Source organism: Lithobates pipiens, unplaced genomic scaffold (genome assembly GCF_037356315.1).
Source record: "Lithobates pipiens isolate NorthernLeopardFrog02 unplaced genomic scaffold, aLitPip1_a1.2 Scaffold_3, whole genome shotgun sequence".
NCBI classification, from domain to species: domain Eukaryota; kingdom Metazoa; phylum Chordata; class Amphibia; order Anura; family Ranidae; genus Lithobates; species Lithobates pipiens.
Window position 1 is genome coordinate 47,483,501 of NW_027507790.1, and position 26,011 is coordinate 47,509,511.

A 26,011-nucleotide genomic window follows, 5' to 3' on the forward strand; every position below is an offset into this window, starting at 1 on the left:
CATTAATCTGTGTCCACAGAATCGCAATATAAAGTCCATTCATAACTATGCCATTCTTCTGGTACTCATTGCAGATGATAAAACAGTAAAGTGCTTGTGTCCGCTCTTGTGCTCCCCCTTTGGTGTAGGCGCTCACCTTAGGCTGCATTCACACCTGAGCGTGGCATTTTTTACCGCGATTTGCAGCGTTTTTTTACTGCGTTTTTTACCGCGATTTTCCGCGAATTTGTGCAGGGCAAAAGGTCACCAATGTTAAAAGAAGAAAAACGCCCAAATCAGCCCGATTCGCGTGACAAAAAGGGTCCAGAACTTGTTTGAGCTTCAGGCGTAGGGCTTCAGGCGACTTGGAGTGGAGATGTGAACCATCTCCATTGAGAATAATGGATTTTTTCCCCTCCAGCGTTTTGTAGCTTCAGGCGTCAAGCTACAAAACGCTCAGGTGTGAATGGGGTCTTAGAGCGTGTGACCTTGCACCTAAGCTCAGTCAAAACACGCTTTTAAACCTCTGGGTTTATGGTCAGCATTCAGATCTTTGGATGGTTGCTTACAACAAGGTCCATATGGAAAACAGAGGAAACTGGATAGCGTATTACCGTTTTAAATGTTTTATTTAAAATGACAATATTCCCTATATTGGGGTACTCACATTTAATAGGTGCTATGAGCGTCCCACTCCGTAACAAGCCAAACAAATATAAAGACGCTGTACTGGTGTGTCCTCTCCCTCTCTGAGAACACTCCAGTATCTCACAAACTGTCCTTCATGTGTCGATACCAGGAAATAACATATCTTCCTCAGGGGGAATTCTATTAGACTGTTGAGATGTCAATTATTTTATAGTGTCATCGCGGCCACTACTATTTAACCATAGTCAGAAATATTAGGATTTAGTATGGTTACCATATGATTTTATTTGGATAGCTCAGCATTATATTGGTATAAAATCTCCTGATTTTCTTGTTCACTACTGGTTTTAGGGGTGGTTTCTCAGTATCCCCAGAATGAATTGATTCCTGTAATGCTTCCCACCCCTCTAACCCCCCCCCCCCATATTTCTCCCCACTCCTACCCCTGTTCTCTAAAACTTTTGTATCCACTTTTTTTTGCTGATCTGTGCCCATTTGCCGGAATATTTTGCTCGTACAGTGCCATCCTCGGCAAAGTCTTGCTTCTCCATCTTAAAGTGTGTCTGAGGCCCCTATTACCATGTCTGATTCAGAGTGCTCACAGTATTCCCCTGGTGAGACTGTTTTTGAGTGAACTGCATATGGCTTAGATTTGCAAAGGGTTGTTTCTAATTTTAAATTAATGGGAGTGACCCTCTGTCCTGTGTTGCTGGTAACACTGGTTTATCAAACTATGTCACAATGGGTTCAATCTAAGAGTGTTTTCAACACAATGCTTTAGCTGTGGTGACCTCTTACCAGTGATCCACCTTAACAAACATGCGACAAAATGAGTTGATTGTGTTCTCATCTTTAAGGATTTTACATTAGATCTAATTTTGAATTAACAGTAGTTAGCTTCTATTCTGTGTTCCTGGTGACATTGATTTGTCAAACTTTGTCACAATGGTCAATACCAAAAGAGGATTATTTCATCATAAGGCCAAGCCCTTGTGTAATGGAGTGTTTATAGACCTGCGTTTTATCTGTGATGGCCTCTTACCAGCATTTAAGCTTGTATCTCACATGGTGATGTCTGTGTTCCAATTCTTTTTCAGTAGAAGTCATGTCTTTGGACCTGCCCTTGACACTGTCATTAGCAATGCCACTGGCGCTTGGAGTGTGCTACTGCCTCAACACAGCAGGCATGTAGACGAGATTGAGTAACCACCATTCTTTGCTACAGCAGTAATACCTTGAAGGCAGTCACAGCTTACCTTCTGGTCAAGCTGCAGATCCCAAAGCAAGAGGTCATTTTTTTCTCTGTTCAGCCTTCCACATGAAGGTGCACCTCCACTTATAAATGGATGGCTGTTTGTTCATCTTGCTGGGTCTTTTGGTAGTTTGCCTCCTTGGTATTTGGCTACTCAGATCTCACCATATAGCCTCCATTCTAGACCCATAAGTCATGCACCTCCTTCAGTTGCACAGTGTACACTACACCGTTTACCTTTGGAATTGCTCTGATTGGTCATCACAGTGTTGATATCACATGGTACAGAGGCGCTCAGGTTGGCTTCATTGGCGGGTAATGATCGCAGCTGTTGGCGGAGGAGGAGCAGTACGCAAGAAAGCAAAAAATTCCCAGTACACTTACCAGCTAGTCAGCAAATATAAAACAAATTGACCCTGTCTAACAATTCATGTTAAAAAACAAGGGTTTTTGTTGCACACATTTGCAAATATGTGTGAAAGCCACAGTGCCTACGTCAAGGCTCCTCTGTGTATTGAAAGTCTCCAAATTGGAGCACATGTAGCAGTGAATAAATTAAGGGCAGGTTACATTGCCTGGTGCAAGGACAAGCAGAGTCCTCTGGAATATGCTGCTGTTTGTATTTTGCCCTTAAGATCTCAACCTGGTGCTCTCTGTACATCAGAGACCCTCTCTTTGAGCCAATTAGAGAAATCCCCTTAGAAGACATCCACTGTTAAGTTTCCTTGGTGACTATTACATCTACTAGGCCTGTTTCTATGCTGGTAGCTCTCTCTTGTAAAGAGCTTTTTCTTATTTTGCACAGGGACAAGGTGGTCTTTAGATCAAGAGAAAAAAAGGAGGGTAAAGGTGCGCTAAGGACCCTAAATTGTTCTAATGGAACAATCCAAAAACCAATAGACAAAAGAACTGCACCAAAAGTGAAAAACGGTATGAAAGACAAAAAATATGTCTTTAGATCAAGACCTTCTCTCCTCAAGGTGTTTTTTCAGGTCCTCCTCAAAGAGCATATCATCCTTCCTTCCCTCTGTCCTGCTCCAAAACACACCAAAGACATTTCCTTACATCTCTTGAACTTTGTAAAGGTCTACCTGACAACCACGGCTTCTGATGGCAAAACTGAATTCCTTTTGGCCTTACATGCAGGCCCTTGTAGAGGACATTCTTTCTACTGCTCAACTATTGTAGGGTGGATCAGACAAGTTACTTCCAGGGCCCACACCCTTAAAAGAGAAGTCCCCTGCTGGCTTTAACACTGAGAATCGAGTGATTTAACACCGCAGATTGCTCGGTTCTCAGAGCTCTTCTGAGCAACTATTGTAAGTCAGCAGCTCTCTGCTCTCTTTTTTTTTTTTTTTTTGCCTCTTGACCATTTCATCTACAATGTTGTTGATCATCCTACAATTTATTGCTTACGGACATCCCATGGTCTGTGTATGCAAGTCCTGTGTTATGTTCTCTGTGATTATAGTGTATTTTCATCCTCTATGCCCCCCCCCCACTTTTTTTTAAACCCCCCCCCCCCCCACTTACCTGGTGGTGAGTTCTGCACATTTTAGACACCCACCCACCCAGTGGATCCGGCATTGTCCAGCTGAGAACCTCTTCTCATCTGGCAGCGCTCGGTTCCACACCACCATGTTTTGTTGTGACATCCTACAAGGCCGACTGTTCCAGGTTCAGCCAGTGCTCCTCTCGATGATATGCCTCTAGTCTTGCCCTCTACTTCTTTACTAAATGAAAGTCTTTGCCTCCTGGGATGTGACGTGCATATCCCAGAAGGCCCAGAGAAGACGGTGCACGTCATTCACCTAAAAGATAAAGAAAGGGGAAAAAATAGCGCTTTTTGTGTTGAGGAGGGTTGGAGAGGAGGGACTGTTTATTTGAGGGTGAAGATCTGCTTTAAGATAATTAGATTTACCTGTAAATTCCTTATCTTGGAGTACTGGGCACAGGCTCTTCTCCTTCATCTTCTGTGGTCACTTCTTATTGCTTGAATAAAACTGGAGTCCCAAGGAGTAGGTGAGTTTATATGAACCTGCAATAGTGCAGCCCCTATCAAAGATTTTTGTTAGTGTCCAATCACCTGATGGTAGCCAGCATATAACCCATGGTCTATGAATGTGAGTCCTGTGTACTATACTCCAAGCTAAGGAATTTACAGGCAAGTCAAAATTTCCCATATGCACGTAAAAATGCAGGCAAAACATACTTCAATGCATGTGGAAAGTGCTCACAGATGCACCATAATACACTGTAGCACCTACACAAATGCATCCTAGAACTGCGCTGAGACTGCATGAAGTTTGAAATGTACAAGTGTAGCAGTACCCTCGTAAGGGCTGCTGAGTTGGTTATAGCAATCCACCAATCGCCCTGCTGCCGACCTTTCATTCACCATGTTAAAGACATTGAACAGTCAATGATTTTGTTTTCTTTCTCTTTATTGTTGAAATACAACTTGGATGAAACAAAGGAAGTATATGAGATGCTCATAGAGATTTCACTTTGTTAGGGTATCATCCTTGGCCTAGTAAATGGATTTCCCTGTAGAATCCTCACTGCAGACTATTGCTTCTTCTGTTACTTGGCATATCTGACTTGAAGATTTACTATGCACTGCTTCCAGTTAAGCAAGAAGAATCACTCTGAATAATTCCCCTCTAGACTGATGTGGTTTTCCTGTTACATATCAGAGAGCCAAAGGCCTATACTGCCTATCTTCCATGGCTCAAAGAACTAAACAGCCTCACAGTCTCTGGAAGTTACTGTCCACTTCTGTCCATGCTGTGTTCCCCGGCCACACAGCATGCTACACTACTCGCTCCTGCTTCTGCTTCTTTTTCACATTACACTGACCTTCTCCTTTGGATCAAAGTCCTGTGTTTCCCGGTCACAGAACACTGATCTACTTCCGCCACTTCACTTCTATTTGATCTTCTCCAACATGCAAGTCTTGTGTTCCCTGGTCACAGAAACTTGATACTTTCTCATGGAGATGAAGATCTTCCCCTAGGACTCCTTCCTAGCAGCTCCTCCATTCCTCCTCCATGCACGGCACATCCCCACGTGTGGACGCCCGGTACAGCACCTCGGCACTCCATGCCGTCTTTCCTGTGCTCCAACTCCCCCCTGGAAGCATGTGACCCCAACTTATATGGGAGGCCTGCCCCCTGTGAACACCAAAAGATAATTGGTCAGGGCTCCTCACATGAGCTGCCTGCCACTCAGGTCCAGCCTCCCTTCCAGATCAATTCTTCTGTAAGCAGAGGAGGATCTCTGAGCCAAAGTACAGGTGGCCACACCCCCCGCTATACTGAAGCTCCCATTCCCAAATCAAAACAATCAGGCCTGAAATACACAAGCCTGACTAAATTTACCTGCACCTGGGCCCTACAGCTAGAAAAGTACTACTTTAGCACCTACCTTTAGGTAGAGGGTGCTACACAAGTATGAACAGGTCCTCCACATGCCGCCTCCTGTTGAGCTGCTACTTCTTTCTACTTGCAGATTTTGGATTTATGTTTGAGAGCTCTCCAGGAGGCAACTTAGGATGGGAACCCGATATAAAGCTTACTGATGAGATGGTGATGATCATGGGAGGCAAAATGGAAGCGACACCTTTTAAGTGGTTCATGGAGATGTGTGTACGTGGCTACCTGGCTGTGCGGTAAGGTCTACATTTTGTTTTTCTTCTTAGTCAGTACCTTTCAATATAAATTATATTTTGGGCTATGAAATACTAATTGCACATGGACAGTGAACCACATTTAGAATAGAGGGAAAAAAAGCAGGGAAACTTTTGTATGTCTTTAAAAAAAAAACTACATTACCCTGATCAGATATGCATGTCAGTCTTTTCGGTCTTATAACAAAGCAAGGGTATTCTGGATATTGAAATATTCTACTCCAGATACTTATGTCTTTGTGTACAGACAGCTCTCCATAACATATCCCTGAATATTTTAATTTACATACTTTGCAGTTGCTAAATATTTTAGTACTTGTAAGACTTTTTGTCACCAAAAACAATATCCTTGGAGTTAGTGAGGCTGTGCACACCTCAGTACTGTAACTTGATGTGATGCCAGTAAGTTCCCAGTTAGCTACTTGAATTATACTTCCCAAAGGTGGCAATACTGTTATATTTATTATTTTATCCAGCAGTACAGAAAGATGTCCTTTTGTACTCTCCTTTTAATTGGCTATAATTGTTAAAACTTTGAAACTATAAAAGATGTTTTAGAATGACTAATTTATACACTTTGGCTTGCAGGCCATATATGGATGCGGTAGTATCATTGGTCACCCTCATGTTGGATACAGGACTGCCATGCTTTCGTGGACAGACCATTAAGTTGCTTAAGTAAGTTTCTGGATACATGCTAATTTTTAGTAAACAGATGGTCTCTGACATTTGGTCACATCTCCCCATTTGTTTCAAATACAGGCAAAGGTTCAGTCCCAACATGACAGAGAGAGAAGCAGCCAATTTCATCCTGAAGATTATTCAGAACTGCTTCCTAAGCAACAGGTTTGAAATCTTTTTCTATCACTAAAAAGGCTTGATTCACTAAACTGTCATAGTGAAGGGTAAAAAAAAGAGCTAGAAATAAGAATAATTGTAGAAAATAATGCATACATTGATGATTCTTTATTTTGTAATGTCCCCACTGAAAGTAATGATGGCTTCCTGTTAAAGTTTACTTATCTCAGATACATGAAACTTAAGCAGTTTTGCTTATCTTGAAATAAAGCCCAACCCCTTTCTCACTTGTGATCTCTGTATTGATAAAGCCAATTAGCAATGATGATTTAGTGCATAGGTGTATTGCAGGGCTCTATGAACCACATTGTGAGGTGCTTGCAGTACCTGCCACTGCATAATGGTCCTTTCTGTTAGGTGGTTAGTTTACTAAGGCTAGCCATAGACAAAGCGATTTTCTTTCCTGTAAGACAGTGTTAACATGGGAATCCCTCCTGCAGAGCAATTGTGTTCTTGGGGTGGGGGAAGCAATTCACACTGTGGGACCACAGTGATTATTGCTAGTGGCTATAGCAGCCACTAAAAATAATCGCATATAAAAAAGTTGATCAATCAAATTAGGTACAATTCAGCCTTTCCCATACATGGTTCTAACCGCCTATGGCGGGCTTAAACCTGATGTGATTGTACAGGCAAAAGGTTTTTTTATCTTAATGCATTCTATGCATTAAAGGGGCTGTAAACCCCTATAGCAAGCTGCTTGCTGTGGGGGCACTCAACAGGAGGGAGGGGCCAGCAGAGCCAACAGGGGACCCAAGAAGAGGAGGATCAGGGCTGCTCTGTGCAAAACCCACTGCACAGAGCAGGTAAGTATAACATGTTTGTTATTTTTAACAGAAAAGTTTTTATTTATCATATAAAAAAAATAAGAAAAAGCTCTCAGTGCATGTTACAAAGCAACCTAAGAGTCAAATATTTGAATCCAATGAAGTGGAATCTTACAGGGTGAAAATAGAATAGAAGAAGAATGTACCAATGAGGTAGTACAAAAATGAAAAGAGGAAAGGAGTATAGGGGGGAGAAGAGATTTGAGGGGCAGGGAGAGGAATTGGAGTAAACGGGGTATGGTGGGGGGGGGGGGGGGGGACAGAGATGTAGTACCATCACATTAGTCTGTACATTAGTCTCTCAACATACAGTATATAGCAGGTAGTCATTAGATGGCTGCCTGCCTGGCCTTCACCCACTCTCCCCAATTCTTGTTAAACCTTTTAGGACATTTGCAGCTCATCTAGGTAAGCTTGTGGATGGGTAGGACAACGTCAAGAGTCAACCACCATTGTGGTATCATGGGGGGGGCAAACCTGTTGTTTTCCTGGCATAAAATGCTGCATAGAAAACAGCTGTTTGTGTAGACTGGGATTAATAGTATACTAGAAAGAGTATCCTAGGGTCCAGGTCTATAGACAAATTGCCCGCTACATTGATCTCATCAACCATACCTCTCCAAAACTCCTGGATCAGAAGGACTTTAGTATTACTTTAATCTCACTACAGGTTAGTGTTAAATCTCCACCTCTTGTATCTGAGCATGAATAAAATATGTATTTCCCTGATGCTATCTATGAGAAGAATGTATAAATTTAAAATCACTGCTTATATAATCTTGCCTATATTCTTGTTGTGTTTTTATCATATTACAGTGTGTTTTTTTTTGTTTTATCTTACAGGAGCAAAACATATGATATGATCCAGTACTACCAGAATGACATCCCATACTGAGATCCTTTTGATCTAGTGCACCCTTGCCGTGTTCGTAGTGAACTGTAGTCTCCAATGTCTCTAGTCACACCCTAAATCCAGAAAATCGTGGTATCATTGGATAGTGTGAAGTGTAGGGACAGCCAGACTTGAGAGGTGCAAGTGGCAGAATGCTTGACTTGTGGCAACAAGTGTTCTATTTCTTGCACTGGTTCTTCATATTCCTTCCATGCAATATACAATTGACTATGAAAAAGATGAATTAGCTGTATTTCTGCATTACAGACTGAAGTGCAATATATCTTGTTGCTGGGTTCTTGTAACAGCATGTTCTTTTGTAAAAGTGGCCTTGTGTAGAAACAATATTTTATTTATGCTGTAAAACACCACTATTATCATTCTTCCCAATGAAAACAATTTTGCCAGTTTAGCAGCACTTTGAATGGTCACAGGGACATTCTCACTCAGGACTTGAGCACCTACTGTGTGCTTCTGTTGGTGTAAAGTACTGGACTGTATTGCACTGCGCCTCCAAACACGAGGACCTCACTTCACACAGGATAGATGAAGAAAGTTTATTTCCTCTTGTGTGTGTAAAAACTTGCAAATGTGTATTTAATCTGTAAACTGTAATTAAATTGTTACATATTAGTGTCCTTTGTCTAAATGGGGTGGGGCTTTCTGATTTTTTTAAATGTATTTACAAAATATTTCATATGAATATTTAGCTAATAAATATTTTTTTTTTTGTATACTCACAGTTAGCTCCCTATATATTTAGACACCAAAATGAAACAATACAAATCAATTTGAAGTGCAGACTTCTGACTTTAATTCAAGGGGTTGAACAGAAATATCAAGTACAAATTTTAGGAACTGCAACCATTTTTATACACAGTCCCCCCATTTTCAGGGGCTCAAATGTAATTGGACAAATGTTAATTTTTAATATTTTGTTGAGAATCCTTTACTGGCAATGAATACTTGGAGTCTGGAAACCATGGACATTACCAAAGACTGGGTTTCCTCCTTTCTGATGCTTTGCCAGGCTCTAACTGCAGCGGTCTTCAGTTGTGCTTTGTTTCTGCCTTTAGTTTTGCTTTCAGCAAGTGAAATGCATGGTCAATTGGGTTGAGATCAGGTGATTGACTATTGCAGAATTCTCCACTTCTTCTTTTTCTTCAAATGCTCCTGGGTTGCTCTTGCAGTGTGTTTTGGATCACTGTCCATCTTTGTTGTGAACAAGCACGAGTTATCCATGTGAAACTGGTCTACCAATGTTCCTGTAACGTCCTGTCTACGTCCTTTGACACCTTGACAATAAAGTAACTATTCTACAGAAGTTCTTCCTTCCATGATGGGCGACCAGTTTTATTTTTCTTCAATTACTATTGACGGTGGTGAGTCAAGGTCAGCACCCACAAGGAAATCTTTATCCACAGTCTGAGCACTCTTTCTGGACTTTGTATTGTGAAGCGCCGTATAATAAACTTTGCTGCATTTGGCTGTATCTGGGCTGACAGTTTATCTCTAAACATGGCAGAATTCATGTGGCTGCTTCTGTCACATCATCAATAAACACCAATGACCCAGTGTCATTGGAAGCCATGCATGCCATCACACTGCCTCCACAATGTTTTACAGATGCCGTTGTGTGCATGATCTGCTCCAAGCCTTCTCCACACTTTTTTCTTCCCATATTTCTGGTACAGATTAATCTTAGTTTCATCCGTCCAAGGAATGCTTTTCTAGAATGTATCAAACCGTTGATTTGGCCACTCCTAATGTTGCTGCTATCTCTCTGATTGATTTGTTTGGTTTTTGAAGCCTTACAATGGCCTGTTTCACTTGCATGGACAGCTCCTTTGAACGCATGATGTAGGATCACAGAAATAGATTCCAAATACAAATACCACACTTAGAATCAACTCCAGACCTTTTACCTGCTTAATTGATGAAGAAATAAGGAAGAAGTAGCCCACACCTGGCCATGAAACGGCTTTTGATTCAATTGTCCAATTACTTTTGGTCCCTTGAAAAAGGGGGTTGACTATTCTTAAGAGCTGCAATTCCTAAACCCTTCCTGCGATTTGGATGTACATACCCTCAAATTAAACCTGAGACTGTGCACTTTCAGCCCATAACAATTATTTTTATAACTGTAGCTTGAATATATTTTGGTAAATACCTGAAAAAAAAAGTGCCTGTATCCAAACATATATTTGGGCCTAACAGTATATTACCAGGCAGATGAAAGGCAAGGACAATAAAAGCATATACTGTACACCATATCATATGCATTTTAACAACAATCTCACAATGGTAAGATCCCAAATAATCATAAGTTGAGAATTCTATTATAAGAAATGTTTGAAAGTAAACACCCCCCTTTTTGCTCTGTATGCAGATGTAAAGTCATTTCTAAAAAAAAAAAAGCCTATAGACAGGTCACGCAGATGCCCCCAGGGAAGGCTACATCACCAGTACCTGGTGCATCGGGGGGTACTATTACACTCATGTGCCGGGAGAAAAAAAATGTTCTCCTTCCTTACAAGATCTTGGGGGTTTAAACATATAAACATAAGACCGTAGGCTCAAGATGAGGTGTAAATGTCATTGGTGGTTGGGCAGAGAACAAAGGAAAAAATCTGGATGCCAATAATGTTATTTTTTAAAAAAATGCTGGCATGATACTAAAAAAAACAGATCCAGTGGGATTGTGCCAATATTTGAAAAAGACTGTCATTTTATATGGGTGATACTTTCTTATGTACTTTTACATTGCGATGGTGAGTTTTTAAGTGGTGGTGGGGTGTCCACTTTAGAAGTAGTTATTCACCTCTTGGCTTGTAGAGCTGGGCCTATTCGTATTTTGTGACCAGTTTCCTTTCGAGACTAAAGCCTCGTACACACGATCAGATTTTCGTTCGGGAATTGTGTGATGACAGACTGCTTGCCTAAAATCCAGGCATTGCTATGCTCCATCAGACAATTGTTGTCCAACTTTCTGCCAACATATGTTGGATGGCAGGCTAGTATATTTTCGGCGGACAATGGTCTGTTGTCAGATTTCCATATCCTGTGTACACAAGTTCGTCACACAAACGTCCAAAGTACAAACACGCATGCTCGGAATCAATGCTCACCAAACATGCATTAGCAGAAGGTGCCCAAAGGGTGGCGCCCAAGAGCTGAAATTCTACGTAGTACGTCACTACGTTCGTGTTTGTGGGCCGACAGTTGTGTGCCGTTTAGTATGCAAACGTTTCTGGCACAAGCCCTTCGGACAAAAGTCTGACGCTCTTTTGGCAAACAATCTGATTATGTGTAAGAGGCTTAACCCTTGCAAGCCAAGTCCCAATCACCTTTAGATTCTCTCTGTAAGCTACACTATATTGTCAAAAGTATTGTGAAGCCTGCCTTTACACGCACTTTAACTTTAATGGCATTAAAGTTGTAAAAATGTCAGTCTTAGCTGTAGGGTTTAATAATGAGTTGGCCCACCCTTTGTAGCTATAACAGCTTCAACTCTTTTGGGAAGACAGTCCACAAGGTTTAGGAGTGTGTCTATGGCAATATTTGGCCATTCTTCCAGAAGCGCATTTGTGAGGTCAGGCACTGATGTGGGACGAGAAGGCATGGCTCGCAGTCTCGGCTCTAATTCATCCCAAAGGTGTTCTGTTGGTTTGAGGTGAGGACTCTGTGCAGGTCAGTCAGGTTCCTCCACCCCAAACTCGCTCATCCATGTCTTTATGGACCTTGCTTTTTGTGCAGTTTGGGGGTTTAAAATCCAGGCCCTTTTATTGGACACTTTTTATTTATTTATTTTAAATCCAATGACTCTACTATTCTACAGGAACCACTATACAGTTTGGAGTACTTTTATGCATCCACTGTTGGAGGAGACTCATTTATCTTTTCGTCATCCTAGACATTTTATTAAGGCCTGGTTCAGACTTTTTTTCAGACTTTGAAATCAGTGATTTCACATGCGACTTGAGTTGCACAGAATCGCATGACAATGAAAATCAAATTGTTTTCAGTGGTGTCCGTTCACATCGTATATTCATTTCCACATTGTATTTTCATTATTTCTACCATACTCCTATTAATCTGAATGATCTTGACGTTTATGAACTTTCTTTTGTGAAGATCCACACACATTTACCTCCTGGAATTCTGTGACAAGTATTCACTATGTCCTGTTGATAGGCACTGTTGTCACAGAGCCTGCCTTCTAAACAACAGATATTGCTAAGAGGAGTTGGACCATTACAGGAATCACTGCTTGAAGGCACCATAGGATACCATAGAATATATAGTCCTTAGAAACTGAAAGTAATCGGCAGAGGAGAAACTGCAAATCCAAGTAGTTGTGGAAAGAGATGGCCAGCAGACAGGCAACACTCACCAAGATTTTTGAAGTAAGCTTATACTGAATTGTCAAAAGAATTTTTTTTTTTTTTTTTGTTCTTTTTTCAAATATATTATTTTCCAGCAGGAAAGAAATTCCAAACACTAGGTCATTGATGCAAGATTAGCGGTTCACCAGTATGCATAGAAGAGTCATAACTCAGTCGATACATGAAAGCTGAATATAAACAAAACAAAATTTCCAGAGTGTATGCATCCAGTATACATGTAACAAAACCTTCAATAGGCTATAGAAGAGAAAAACCCTAATGAGACTGGTCACCACAAGAAGAACATAGGACAAACCTTCCATTTTTAGTTGTATTAAAGCACTATGGTGGAGAAATAAGTACCGTATATACTCGAGTATAGGCCGACCCGAATATAAGCCGAGGTCCCCAATTTACCCCCAAAAAACTGGAAAAAATTATTGACTCGTGTATAAGCCGAGGGTGAGACATGCCTGTCCATCCCTGTGTGTCGTCCATCCCTGTGTGTGTCCATGCATCCGTGTGTGTGTGTGTCCATGCATCCGTGTGTGTGTGTGTGTGTCCATGCATCCGTGTGTGTGTGTGTGTCCATGCATCCGTGTGTGTGTGTGTCCATCCATCCCTGTGTGTGTGCATGCATCCGTGTGTGTGTGTGTGTGTGTGTGTGTCCATGCATCCGTGTGTGTCCATCCATCCCTGTGTGTGCATGCATCCGTGTGTGTGTGTGTGTGTGTGTGTGTGTGTGTGTGTGTGTGTGTGTGTCCGTGCAGCCTACCTGTGTCCAGCCTGCCTGTGTCCGTCCAGCCTGTGTCCGTCCAGCCTGTGTCCGTCCCGGCCTGCGTCCCGTCCCGGCCTGCGTCCCGTCCCGGCCTGCGTCCCGTCCCGGCCTGCGTCCCGGCCCGTCCCGCAGCTCTTCGTCGGTGGCCATTCTAGGATTCAAAAGCCGCGCCTCCGTCGGTGATAGGCGGAACACTCAATTTCCCACTGACTGCTGGGAAATTGAGTGTTCCGCCTATCGGATGTCCGTGATAGGCGGAACACTCAATTTCCCAGCAGTCAGTGGTCCGCCTATCATGGACGTCCGCTCATCCTCATACTACGGACGAGGATGAGAGGACGTCCGTGATAGGCGGAACACAGACTGCTGGGAAATTCAGTGTTCCGCCTATCACAGGCGAAGGCGGAGACGGAGGCGCGGCCTTTGAATCCTAGAATGGCCGCTGTCTGTCTGCTCGACACGCTGATCGGGCAGACAGACAGCGATGACTCGAGTATAAGCCGAGGGGGGCACTTTCAGCCTCAAAAAAGAGGCTGAAAATCTCGGCTTATACTCGAGTATATACGGTAGATGGATATGTATAAATAGAGAGAAAGTAAGGCAGATGGGAAACTTGATGGCGGGGGGGGGGGGGCTGATGTTAACCTGAGGGTGTAACTCAAGAGTGACTTGCAATCAGCAAATTTATGATTCAAACATAGCTTTTCCCTCCTCAGAGTAGACAAACATATTCCATAATGTCCAAGTTTTAGTGTATTTTTGGTGTTTATGCTGCAAAGTGAGGACATATGCTCCATACACACGATCGGACATTCCGACAACAAAATCTATGGATTGTTTTCCGACGGATGTTGGCTCAAATTTGTCTTGCATACACATGGTCACACAAAGTTGGTTGGAAATTGCGAATGTGAAGAATGCAGTGACATACAACACGTACAACAAGCCGAGAAAAATTAAGTTCAATAGCCAATTCGGCTCTTCTGCTTGATTCCGAGCATGCGTGGAACTTTATGCGTCAGAAGTGTGTACACACGATCAGAATTTCTGACAACGGATTTTGTTGTTGGAAAATTTGAGATCCAGATCTCAAATTTTGTGTGACAGAAATTCCGATGGAAAATGTCCGATGGAGCCTACACACGGTCGGAATTTCCGACAAAAAGCTCCCATCGAACATTTTCTGTAAGAAAATCCGACCGTGTGCATGGGGCATAAGTCTTCTATCTTGTTTATTCCCTCCACTTTATTAAGCCAAAGACCAATGGTCGGTCGCTGTGGACGCTTCCGGTTAGAGGGAATACAGGATTTGGCAGCATTTAAAAAGTGACAAAGAATTGAACGTTTGTAAATTTTAACTGGGTTGGTCGAAACATTTAGATGAAAAAAGGCCTGATCATCAGGAACCTCAGTCATAATATTTTTGAACAATCCTCCTAACCTCCTTCCAAAAATAGTCAAATTTGGGACAGACGTGTAGCAATGTGCCTTGTCCCTCCAGGCATCACCAACATTGGTCAGTGGTGGTTGGGAAGAATTTATGTAATAGGGATGGCATACCACTGCATCATAAGTTTAAAATTCGTTTCTTGAATCCTCGTACAAATTGAAGATTTAAGGGAGTGTCTGATAATGTTAGTTTGTTGGTCCGGTGTGAAAGTGCTGCCTAGATCAGATTGCCATAACGTTAAATTGGGACTGCACCTAAAAATGTATTAAAAGCCAGCAGCTACAAATACTGCAGCTGCTGACTTTTAATAAATGGACACTTACCTTTCCTGGAGCCCAGTGATGACGGCAGCTGAAGCCGACCAATCTCATTCTCGGTGAGGGAATCAGGGAGTGAAATGTTACGGCTTCACTACGCGATTCCCTACTGCACATGAGCGAGTTGCTCTGCTTGTCCTAAATGGTCCTGCTATCTCCTGAGACCTGTGTGTTTCCCAGGAGACAGCTGGGGGGGGTTGAGGGAAGGGGCGTGACTCCCGCTGGAGTCTATTCCCGAAAGTGGGTGCAGATACCTGTATTATACAGATATCTGCACCCCCCTCCCCCCTGAAAGGTGCCAATTGTGGCACCGAAGGGGGGGAGGAATCAGATGAGCAGAAGTTCCACTTTTGGGTTGAACTCCGCTTTAAACACGGAAGCTGGTGATCTTCCAGAGGAGTGATCAGTAGGTTGTTGGATTTAGAAAGAACATGAGGCAAGACCCCATCTTCCGAACCATATTTCTCCAAAGTAGATAACGGTCTACCATAGTTTTGTAGAGAAGGTAGGGAATGTAGGAAATGATGTAACTGGAGGGCCCTCCAGACATTTAAATTAAGTGGGCTCAAAGAGTCCATTAGGGTAGGGATAGACGGCCAGGAGTCTGTTGACAGAAAGGGACAAGCGCGATTGCAACCTGATGTGAAAAAGTTAAAAAGGTTGAACCATTCAGGGCCGGAGAGAATCGCGGATTCCCTAATATTGGGAATAGGGGGGAGGCCCAAGATGAGAGCGAGGTACGTGTAATTAAATTTGAGCATATACGTGTTGTAGGTCCTAACAAAGGATGTGACTTCACCTCGCGTGGTAATGCCTCATAGCACCATGGAGTCCTGGGAAGTGGTACGCTACTCTGAGCTTGTTCAAGTTGGGACCAAAGTTTGGTGTTTTGATGGCGGCACCAGTCAATTAGTCTACCTAAATGGGTTGCTTGGTAGTATTTATCCCGTACAGCTAGGCCTCCATAGTGCTTGGGAAGCATAAGTTGTTAATGGGGAATTCTCGGCCGCTTACGTGCCCAAATAAAAGTTATGAAAAGATAGTGAACCTGTTTGAAGTACTGACAAGGTATTGCTAAGGGCAAGGCTTGGAAGAGGCATAGAAATTTTGTCAATAAACAAATTTTTATGAGATTACAGCGGCCAAACCACAAATGTATATCTCGATGCCAAGCCTCCAACAAGTTACGTGTTTTAGCAGAAGTGGGGAGAAATTGAGTTCAAAGGTACAAGACAACTTTGAGGGGACAAATGTGCTTAGATATTTCAGAGCAGTTTGTCCACCGAATCTGAAGCTCAATTTCCAATTCCAAAGGTTATGTGTATACACACACTATGGGTATGTGTGTTCCAACACCCATTGCTCCTGATTTACTAAAATAAATTTTTAACCGCTTAAGGACCGCCTCACGCCGATGTATGTCGGCAGAATGGCACAGCTGGGCACAAGCACGTACCTGTACGTTGCCCTTTAAGTGCCCAGCCGTGGGTCGCGAGCGTGCTGGCAGCAGCGCATTCGCGACCAAGTCCTGAGCTCCGTAGCCGCGGGACCCACGGACCTGATCGCCACCAGTGTCCCGCAATCGGGTCACAGAGCTGAAGAATGAGGAGAGGTAAGTGTAAACAAACCTCTCCTCGTGCTTCCTACTGAAGCTGCCACTGATGGTCTGTTCCCTGTTATAGGGTAAGACGATCAGTGACGCCAAGCCACGCCCCCCTACAGTTAAAAAAACCACACACACTTAACCCCTGCACTGCCCCCTAGTGGTTAACACCTTCACTGCCAGTGAAATTTTTACAGTAATCAGTGCATTTTTAATTGCACTGATTGCTGCATTAATGCCAATGGTCCCAAAAATGTGTCAAAATTGTCCGACGTGTCTGCCATAATGTCGCAGTCACAATAAAAATTGCTGATCGCCACCATTACTCCGAAAAAAAAAAAATTATTAATAAAAATGCCATAAAACTATCCCCTATTTTGCAGACGCTATAACTTTTGCGCAAACCAATCAATAAACGCTTATTGCAATTTTTTTTTAACCAAAAATATGTAGAAGAATCGGCCTAAACTGAGGAAAAAAATGTTTTTTTATATATTTTTGGGGGATATTTTATTGTAACAAAATGTAAAAAATAATGCGTTTTTTCAAAATTGCCGCTCTTTTTTTGTTTATAGCGCAAAAAATAAAAACCACAGGAGTGATCAAATACCACCAAAAGAAAGCTCTATTTGTGGGGAAAAAAAGGACGTCAATTTTGTTTCGAAGCCACGTTGCACGACTTCGCAATTGTCAGTTAAAGCAACGCATTGCCGAATCGCAAAAAGGGGCTTGGTCCTTTAGCTGGAAAATGGTCCGGGGCTTAAAGGGTTTGTAAAGGTAAATGTTTTTTCACCTTAATGCATTCTATGCATTAAGGTGAAAAAACATCTGACACTGCCGGCGCTCCCAGTCCCCCCGTTTTACTTACCTGACCCCTCGAAAATCCCGCGCTCGCCCCCGCCGTCCTCTTCGCCGCTCAGCCTGGCCGCTGATTGGCTGGAGTGGATGGATTGAAAGCAGCGCAGCCATTGGCTTGCGCTGCTGTCAATCACATCCAATGACGCAGCGCGCCGGGGGCGGGGCCTTGTGATACAGCGAGCGGCTATAGCCGCCGGCTGTATCACGGGAGCGCGCCCGCAGGTGCTTCTCACCAATGCGAGGGAGCTCGCATGAACGTGAGAAGCACCTGTGGGAAGAAGCAGAGACAGCCGCCGAGGGACCCCAGAAGAGCAGGTTCGGGGCCACTCTGTGCAAAATGAGTGGCACAGTGGAGGTAAGTATAACATGTTTGTTATTTTAAAAAAATTAAAAATTTGACTTTACAATCCCTTTAAGTGGTTAAGTTGGACAGTGTGCCGTACAAATTGAACTCGTGAAGGAGGTTCGGAACGGATACCTACGGGTTGGTCAGGGAAAAAGCATATAGTTGGCGCACGCTGACACCTTTTGTTGAACGCCACAACTCCTATGCCAGTGAGATTGGGGTTTAAGCGAATCTTACGGAAGAATGGTTCGAGGGATAGGGCTAAGAGGAGAGGGGACAGAGGGCACCCCTGTCTCTTCCCATTTGTGATGGGGAAAGGGTCTGACAAAACTCCATTGGCCTTGACTTGTGCTGTCAGGGAGGAATATATTTTGGTAATCCAATTAAGCATGTCATTCCTAAGCCCAATCTGCCATAAGATCAAAAACATAAATCTCCAGTTCACCTGGTCAAACTCTTTCTCATCATCAGTGCCCAAGAATACACTTGGGGTATGTGTTACAATGGCTACATGGATCAAATTGAGGACTTTGGCCGTATTATCCCAGGTCGGGATAAACCCGACTTGATCTAGATCAGTGATGGTGAACCTTGGCACCCCAGGTGTTTTGGAACTACATTTGCTATGATACTCATGCACTCTGCAGTGTAGTTGAGCATCATGGGAAATGTAGTTCCAAAACATCTGGGGTGCCAAGGTTCGCCATCACTGATCTAGATGAACTAACTATGCTAAATGTTGTTCAAGTCGGGAAGCTAGGACCTTGGTAAAAATTTAAGGTCCACATTCAGGAGGGATATCGGTGTGTAGCTGCCGCATGCTGTTGGGTCATTGCCATCTTTGGGAACAACCGTGATATGAGCTTTTAAAGTTTCTGGAAGGTGGGTCACCTCTGACCCCAGTGCATTGAATTGAGTAACCATGTAAAGACCAAGAGTGGGCAAGAGGCGTTTGTAGTACCCTAATGTGAAGGCATCGGGCCGCAGGGCTTTACCCGGTTTAGTCGTACCCACTGGAGTTCCTCCAAAGTTTATAGGAGCTTCCAGTTCTTCATGAATTTCTACGGGAAGGTTTAGGTAGTTAAGACGTTACTAGGTATTCCTCCAACTGAGTTTGGGATGGGGGCAGAAGCGGGAGGTTAAAGCGAAAGGAGTAAAATGCTCTAAACTCTTGTGCAACCTGTTTAGGCACGACCATTTTCCGACCGTTCGAAGATGAGATTTGAGGGATAGAAGTAGCCTATTTGTGTTCCCTAATGGATTTAGCCATTAGGCAGCCACATTTATCACCTATTTTCCTCCAAGTTTGTAGGGCTGCTTTGGCTATGTAACACAATAAATTGGTGACTTGCCTACAAACAGTCAAGGGTTCCCCCCTTTCTAACGGTGGGGAAGGTTTGCGTTTGTGTCTGGAATCTAAAGTGTGGATCTCTGTGAAAAGAGATGTAAGTTTCAACTCTCGTGCTCGTTTAACACACAAGCCATGCTTAATCAGCACTCCTCTAATAACCGCCTTATGCCCTTCCCAAACAATCCCAGAGTTACTCTCAGGAGTGACATTCATTTGAAAATAGAACCCTAATTCCCTGACCACATCTGCCAATAACTCCTGGTCTTGTAATAGACTTGCATTCATTTTCCATTACAGTGTTTTGGAAAATGGCATGTCGGAGAGTGCATAGGTTAAGACGACCAGGGCATGATCTTACCCCATAATGGTGCCTATGGAGGAGCCTAAGACAGCATGTATTTGACAATGTGGGATCAAAAAGTAATTTATACGCATATATATATATATATATATATATATATATATATATATATATATATATATCATTTCTTTCCCCCGAATGGAGGAGACACCAAACATCCACTAACTGCGTTTTGTGTAGGACTTGCGTTATCTGTTTACGAGAGCCTTGGGGGAACGTTAAAGTCACTGTCCAAGATTATTTGGCCCTGCAAATTCAAGGAGTTTATCCAGGCTGCAACTGATAATGAGGTCCTGATGATTGTTGGGTACATATAAGGTAGCTAGAGTCACTTTAACGCCACCAATTGTTCCCTTGATAAACAGGAAGCGTCCATCAGGATCAACAAGAGTATTCTGACATGTCCATGGCCGCCTGCCAGAAAGTATGATGGAAACCCCTTTCGCTTTGGCTGTCGGATTAGAATAAAAAGTCATTGGGTAAAATTGGTTTTTAAGCATGGGCAGTTTGTCATCTCTGAAGTGAGTTTCCTGAATAAACGCTACATCCGCTTGGAGGCGTTTTAAATCATGCAGAAGCATACAACGCTTCTCCGGGACATTGAGCCTCTTGGCATTGAGAGAGACCAACCATATAGCATCCATTATAGGGATTAAAAAAGGGGGGGGGGGATAAAGAGAAGGGTGTAGAAGAAGAAAAAGACGTAGATTAAGAGTTTTTAGTAGACTGGCAGAATGGAGTACTCAGACTCTAGTGCTAAGTTAGCAAAACATTGTTAAGGTGTACTCCTAAGTGGGATAGCCATTAGACTAAGCCCAGGAAAAGAGGAGCCCCCAACCTGCCCCACCCACCCTAGCAAAAGATAATTTGAGGATAGAGCGGCAAATAATGCAACATGTAACCATCTAAGTGCCCTATACCTCCAGCCACCCCTCATTTTCCAAAAAATTACAAATCTTTTTGAGCAAAACAACTTAAATCCACTCAACAGAACCATAGGGGAAGGGACCTGTGCTAAGGACGATCTTGTATTTAGTCTATTCCACAGTCAGTGTTGCAAGTTTTAGTAGAGAAGTATGGTTAAGATAGGTCCTTACACTGTTAGGCTAACCAAGGGGCATGTGCCAGGTTATGGACAGCCATCATCTTTTTCAAGTAGGAGCCACTGTTTATTCATCACTTCTGAATTACAGTCTACAGTTATTGCTGTGTAATACATGTGGAGGTCTGGCAAACCCACTTCTGTCTTATATCATCTCAGGACAGCATAGGCAGTTTTGGGTCTCTGATTTCTCCACACAAAGATCTGGAGGAGTATGCGGACCTTGCGGTAGAAATAACCTAGTTTCTCTATGGAAAACATTTGGAGATATAAAGTATCTTAGGCATGACAGTCATTTTTAAAATATATACAGTATCTCACAAAAGTGAGTACACCTTTTCAAATTTTTGTAAACATTTTATTATCTTTTAATGTGACAACATTGAAGAAATTACACTTTGCTACAATGTAAAGTAGTGTGTGTACAGCTTGTACAACAGTATACATTTGCTGTCCCCTCAAAATAACCCAACACACAGCCATTAATGTCTAAACCACTGGCAACAAAAGTGGGTACACCCTTAAATGAAAATGTCCAAATTTGGCCCAAAGTGTCAATATTTTGTGTAGCCACCATTATTTTCCAGCACTGCCTTAACCCTCTTGGGCATGGAATTCACCAGAGCTTCACAGGTTGCCACTGAAGTCCTCTACCACTCCTCCATGGCGACATCCCGGAGCTGGTGGATGTTAAAAACCTTGTGCTCCTCCACCTTCTGTTTTACCCCACAGATACTCAGTAGGATTTAGGTCTGGAGACATGCTTGGCCAGTCCTAGCAGCTTGTTTAGCAAAGCAGCGGTCATCTTGGTTTTGTGTTTGGAGTCGTTATCATGTGGGAATACTGGCCTGCGGCCCAGTCTCCAGAGGGAGGGGATCATGCTCTGCTTCAGTATATTACAGTACGTGTTGGCATTCATGGTTCCCTCAATGAACTGTAGCTCCCCCGTTCCGGCAGCACTCATGCAGCCCCAGACCAAGACACTCCCAAAGCCATGCTGGACTGTAGGCAAGACACACTTGACTTTGTACTCCTCATCTGGTTGCCGCCACACACGCTTGACACCATCTGAACCAAATAAGTTTATCTTGCTCTCATAAGACCACAGAACATGGTTCCAGTAAACCATGTCCTTAGTCTGCTTGGCTTTCAGCAAACTGTTTGCGGGCTTTCTTGTGCATCATCTTTAGAAGAGGCTTCCTTCTGGGATGACAGCCAATGCATGCCAATTTGATGCAGTGGGTAGCATATGGTCTGAGCACTGACAGGCTGACCCCCCACTCATACGTCTATTTCCCAAAGACAACCTCTGGATATGACGCGGAGCATGTGCACTCAACTCCTTTGGTTGACCATCACAAGGCCTGTCCTGTTAAACCGCTGTATGGTCTTGGCCACCGTGCTCAGTTTCAGGGTCTTGGCAATCTTCCTTATAGCCTAGGCCATCTTTATGTAGAGCAGCAATTCTTTTTTTCATATCCTTGGCGAGTTCTTTGCCATGAGGTGCCATGTTGAACTTTTAGTATGAGAGAATGAGAGCGATAAAACTAGATTTAACACACCTGCTCCCCATTCACACCTGAGACCTTGTAACACCAGTCACATGACCCATAGAGGGAAAATGGCTAATTGGGCCCAATTCAGACATTTTCACTTGGGTACTCACTTTTTTTTGCCAGCGGTTTAGACATTAATGGCTGTGTGCTGAGTTATTTTGAGGGGACAGCACATTTACACTGTTTTACAAGCTGTACACTCACTTCTTTACATTGTAGCAGTAATTTCTTCAATGTTGTCACATGAAAATATATAATAAAATATTTACAAAAATGTGAGGGGTGTGCTTACTTTTATGAGATATCCCATGCCGGGTACAGTACCTCCTTGCAGAGAACAGGGAACTTATCGCTATAGAGGGCAGAATGGGAACATCATTTTCAACTGGGCTTCATCAGATGGGGATAGTGGCAAAATGTCTGATTTACTTACTGTAAATAGTCAAAATCTTCGTATCCACATTCAATTTTGTGAGGTCTTTAACTTCTTTAGGAATCAGAGTAACATACAAAGGGCATATGGCATTTGCCCCCCCCCCCCCCCCCCCCGAATAGAATGGGTACTTGCATAATGGGTCTTACAGAATATTTAGCATTTTCAGGAGGATCCTATCGCCAGCTTCAGTGCAAAGATGATGATCTTAACAGCACCTCAATGTGTATTTAAATCTGCTTTTCAGATTGCATTGCCACTTCAGATTATAGAGCGGTCAACTGTGACTTTAAGATATCTTCTTTGTGGGTCACATACTCTTTGATCAGTGTTGCCAACCTACCAGATTGAAATTTATTGGCACAATACCCTAAAATTTGCTGGCACAGCCAAGTTTTTACTGTCATTTCCAAAAGTTACAAAATTACAGTTTTAAGTACAAATTTCAGTATTTAGACTACAAACAAGTGCAATAGGCAATTAGCAATGTGATTTAAGATTAATATTGAGGCAAAAAACATATATAGTAAGTAGTTTATTGACAGGACAGTCCCAGTTTGCCTTTCTCTTGTCCCACCGACCTACACATGAGGCTCCGACCTCGGGTCCCTTGCACCATGACATCACACAACACATTCAGGCACTGCCTCCATCAGACCTGCTGCCTGGACACACTGTAGCAGGCACTTGGATGGTCTCGACCAGCTCCAGACTGGGATGCACAGTTCTGAGCTGAGTGTCACAGCCATATTTTTTCTGGCAACCCTTTCCTGTCATTGGCATTTACTGGCAGGAGAAAAGTGGCCATTTTTCTCTTTCGTTTACTGACTGACACAGCTCCATTAATCTTGACCGTAGGGTTACTACGCCATCGGTCCTCGGATTTTTTTGCTGAATGTTTGCCTTTTGCGCAGGATTTTAAGATCCTGTGATCTGCTATCAACTGCCGTGTGCAGACTCTAGCTATGCGCTGGGTCGGCCATGACATGCCCCTCAGGCTCCAGGGGCAGCCAGTGAGCGCAACGCTCCGGGGCACACATATGACCGGACTACTGATGCCCTTGTCACAGTGTGCCGTGGCCAGCAACCACCCCGTAATGCTCGGAGAGTGGGTCTGTGATGGAATGTCCCCAGCTCGTCTGAATGGTAAGTACAGCTCTCCCTGTCTCGGCGGGATCGAGCAGCTGGGCATTCCCTGGGAGGTCGATTAAGGGGATCCCTCTCCTCCCTCTATTCTCTCCCTGTCCCTATTTTCCCTCGCCCCCCTCCTGTGGGGGATGCTGCATGATGGGCTGCTGAATGGTGTGTGTACCTGTAGCCAGGGGTCACCTTAGATTGGAGCTGCACTGGGTGTCTGTGGTCTCCCCGCTGGGTTTCTGGAGGTCTGCACGTGCTGCTCGCCATAGCTCTGTTCTGCTGCCATTTTCTCTGTCCTTTTACTGTGTACAGTTGTTTGTCGGCCATTTTTGGTGTGCCTCAGTGGAAAGCATGGTCCACTGGTCCTTGTGATTATGTCCTTTATACATTACATAGCACGGTTTTTATCCTCAGCGCTGGTGCCTGCTGCTCAGAACGGCGCGTTTTTTTGCTCAGGACACCTGGGAGCTGATACTGGATGCAGACACCTGTAACTGAACGGCGCAGCACTCGGTGGGGGCCCCTCAGTCTGCAGCAGCTAGGAGGGTGGGAATGTGCACCTGTTCTAAGTCCCCAAGGGTGGCAGACAGGGTGGGTCAGCATGGCTTCAGAAACTGGTGTTTCTTTCCCAGAACTCTCTGCAATTGCAACCGGCTTGCCTGCAAACAGTGCAGTACCTTTGGACGCTTTGTCGGCGGTCCTTGACACGTTCGTTGCCAGGGTGGAGGCGGTGTGCAGGCGCAAAGGTGGTAAAAAGCAGCTCCTGCCCCCCCATCCTCTGGGGGAGAGCACTGACGCAGACTCAGGCACCGCTGAGACTGGCGGCCCCTGCTCTGTTGCTTCAGATGACGCTGACCAGGACCGATCGGACAGTGAGGATGAGTCCCCGTCCGGGTCCACGCAAGGCAAATCGCTAGTTGGAGCACTTATCACGCTGTGCGTGATACCCTGAAAATTCAGGATACAGCAGGCTCCTCTGCTGAAGTAACGGTCCCTTTTGGGTCCCGAAAGCCAGCCCGTACACCTAAGGTGTTTCTGTATCTGACTTATTTCGATAAGTTCATATACAAGGAATGGGGAAGCCCACAATGGATCTTCTTGGTCCCTAAAAGAATGGTGGTGTACTACCCCTTTGAGGAGAGCCTTCTTAAAAAAATGGTCAGCTCCTCCGGTTGTGTACCCCCCAGTATCCAGGTTAAACAGCCAAGATCCTGGTAGAGGGGACTACTGCATTTAAGGACCCTACCGACAGGAAGGCCGAGGCAGTGGCCCATTCCTAGTTTACAGTTGTGGGATCAGCAATACGACCAGTACTGGCCACAGCACTTGTGTCGCAGACACTTACTGAATGGGCAAAACGTTGGCACCACGAATTGGAGGAGAAGCAGCAGTCTACTTCCGTCTGCGTGGAACTAGCAGACCAGTTCATGCACGGCCTTAAGTACGTTTGTGAAGCGGCCCTGGATATGCTTCCTTTGCTTTCCAGGGCTTCAGTGTCAGCAGTGGTGCTGCAGCGTCTGATTTGGCTAAAATGCTGGTCTGTGGACCAGGCATCCAAAAAAGCCTTGACGGATCTACCCTTCCTTGGTGATCGGCTATTTGGAGCCTTGTTGGATGGCATTATTAAGAATGTCACAGGTGGGAAGATTACCTTGCTACCACAGGCCAGGAAGACTAAGGAGCCACACCGCAGGCAAGGGCCCTCATTTTCCGCTCAAAAGAAGCTTTTTCGTCCGTCCAGGACTTCGGCTAAAAGCTCCCAGTCCGACAGGACGACCTCTGAGGGACAAAAGCATCCCTGGAACTGCAAGCCTAACAAGCCTGCGAGCAAAAGTGCTACAGCATGAAGGTTTGCCCCCGCTCTTCTCTCATGTGGGGGGTCGCCTTCAGGAGTTTGCAGCCCGGTGGGTCTCACGGCTGTCTGACCAAAAGGTCTGCAAACTGATTTCCTGACTACAAGATAGAGTTTCTCTCTTGGCCACCAAACGGATTCTTCCCTTCCAGCATACCCTTACTCCCGGCTTGCCAGGAGGCCCTATTGGGGGCAGTAAGGGACCTGCTAAGCCGCGGGGTGATAGTGCCTGTTCCAGAATCGGAAAAGGTTCCGGGGTTCTGTTTTTAGTCCCCAAAAAGGAAGGGGTACATCCATCTTGGCCCTGAAAGCCCTCAATTGCTTTGTAAAAGTACAGA

The 26,011-nt window shown here is 44.1% G+C and overlaps 1 protein-coding gene across 2 annotated transcripts in view; it reads left to right on the forward strand.

Moving 5' to 3' along the window:
• Positions 1-8,777, forward strand: part of PI4KA (phosphatidylinositol 4-kinase alpha) — a 193,216-nt gene extending 184,439 nt beyond the window's left edge. For both annotated transcript variants that reach the window (XM_077461622.1, XM_077461623.1), the window contains 4 exons: positions 5,390-5,549; positions 6,156-6,245; positions 6,330-6,413; positions 8,096-8,777. In XM_077461622.1, coding sequence (XP_077317748.1) covers positions 5,390-5,549; positions 6,156-6,245; positions 6,330-6,413; positions 8,096-8,147 — 386 coding nt within the window. In that variant the 3' untranslated portion in view covers positions 8,148-8,777. The remainder of the gene's footprint in view (positions 1-5,389; positions 5,550-6,155; positions 6,246-6,329; positions 6,414-8,095) is intronic.
• Positions 8,778-26,011: the final 17,234 nt, after the last annotated feature.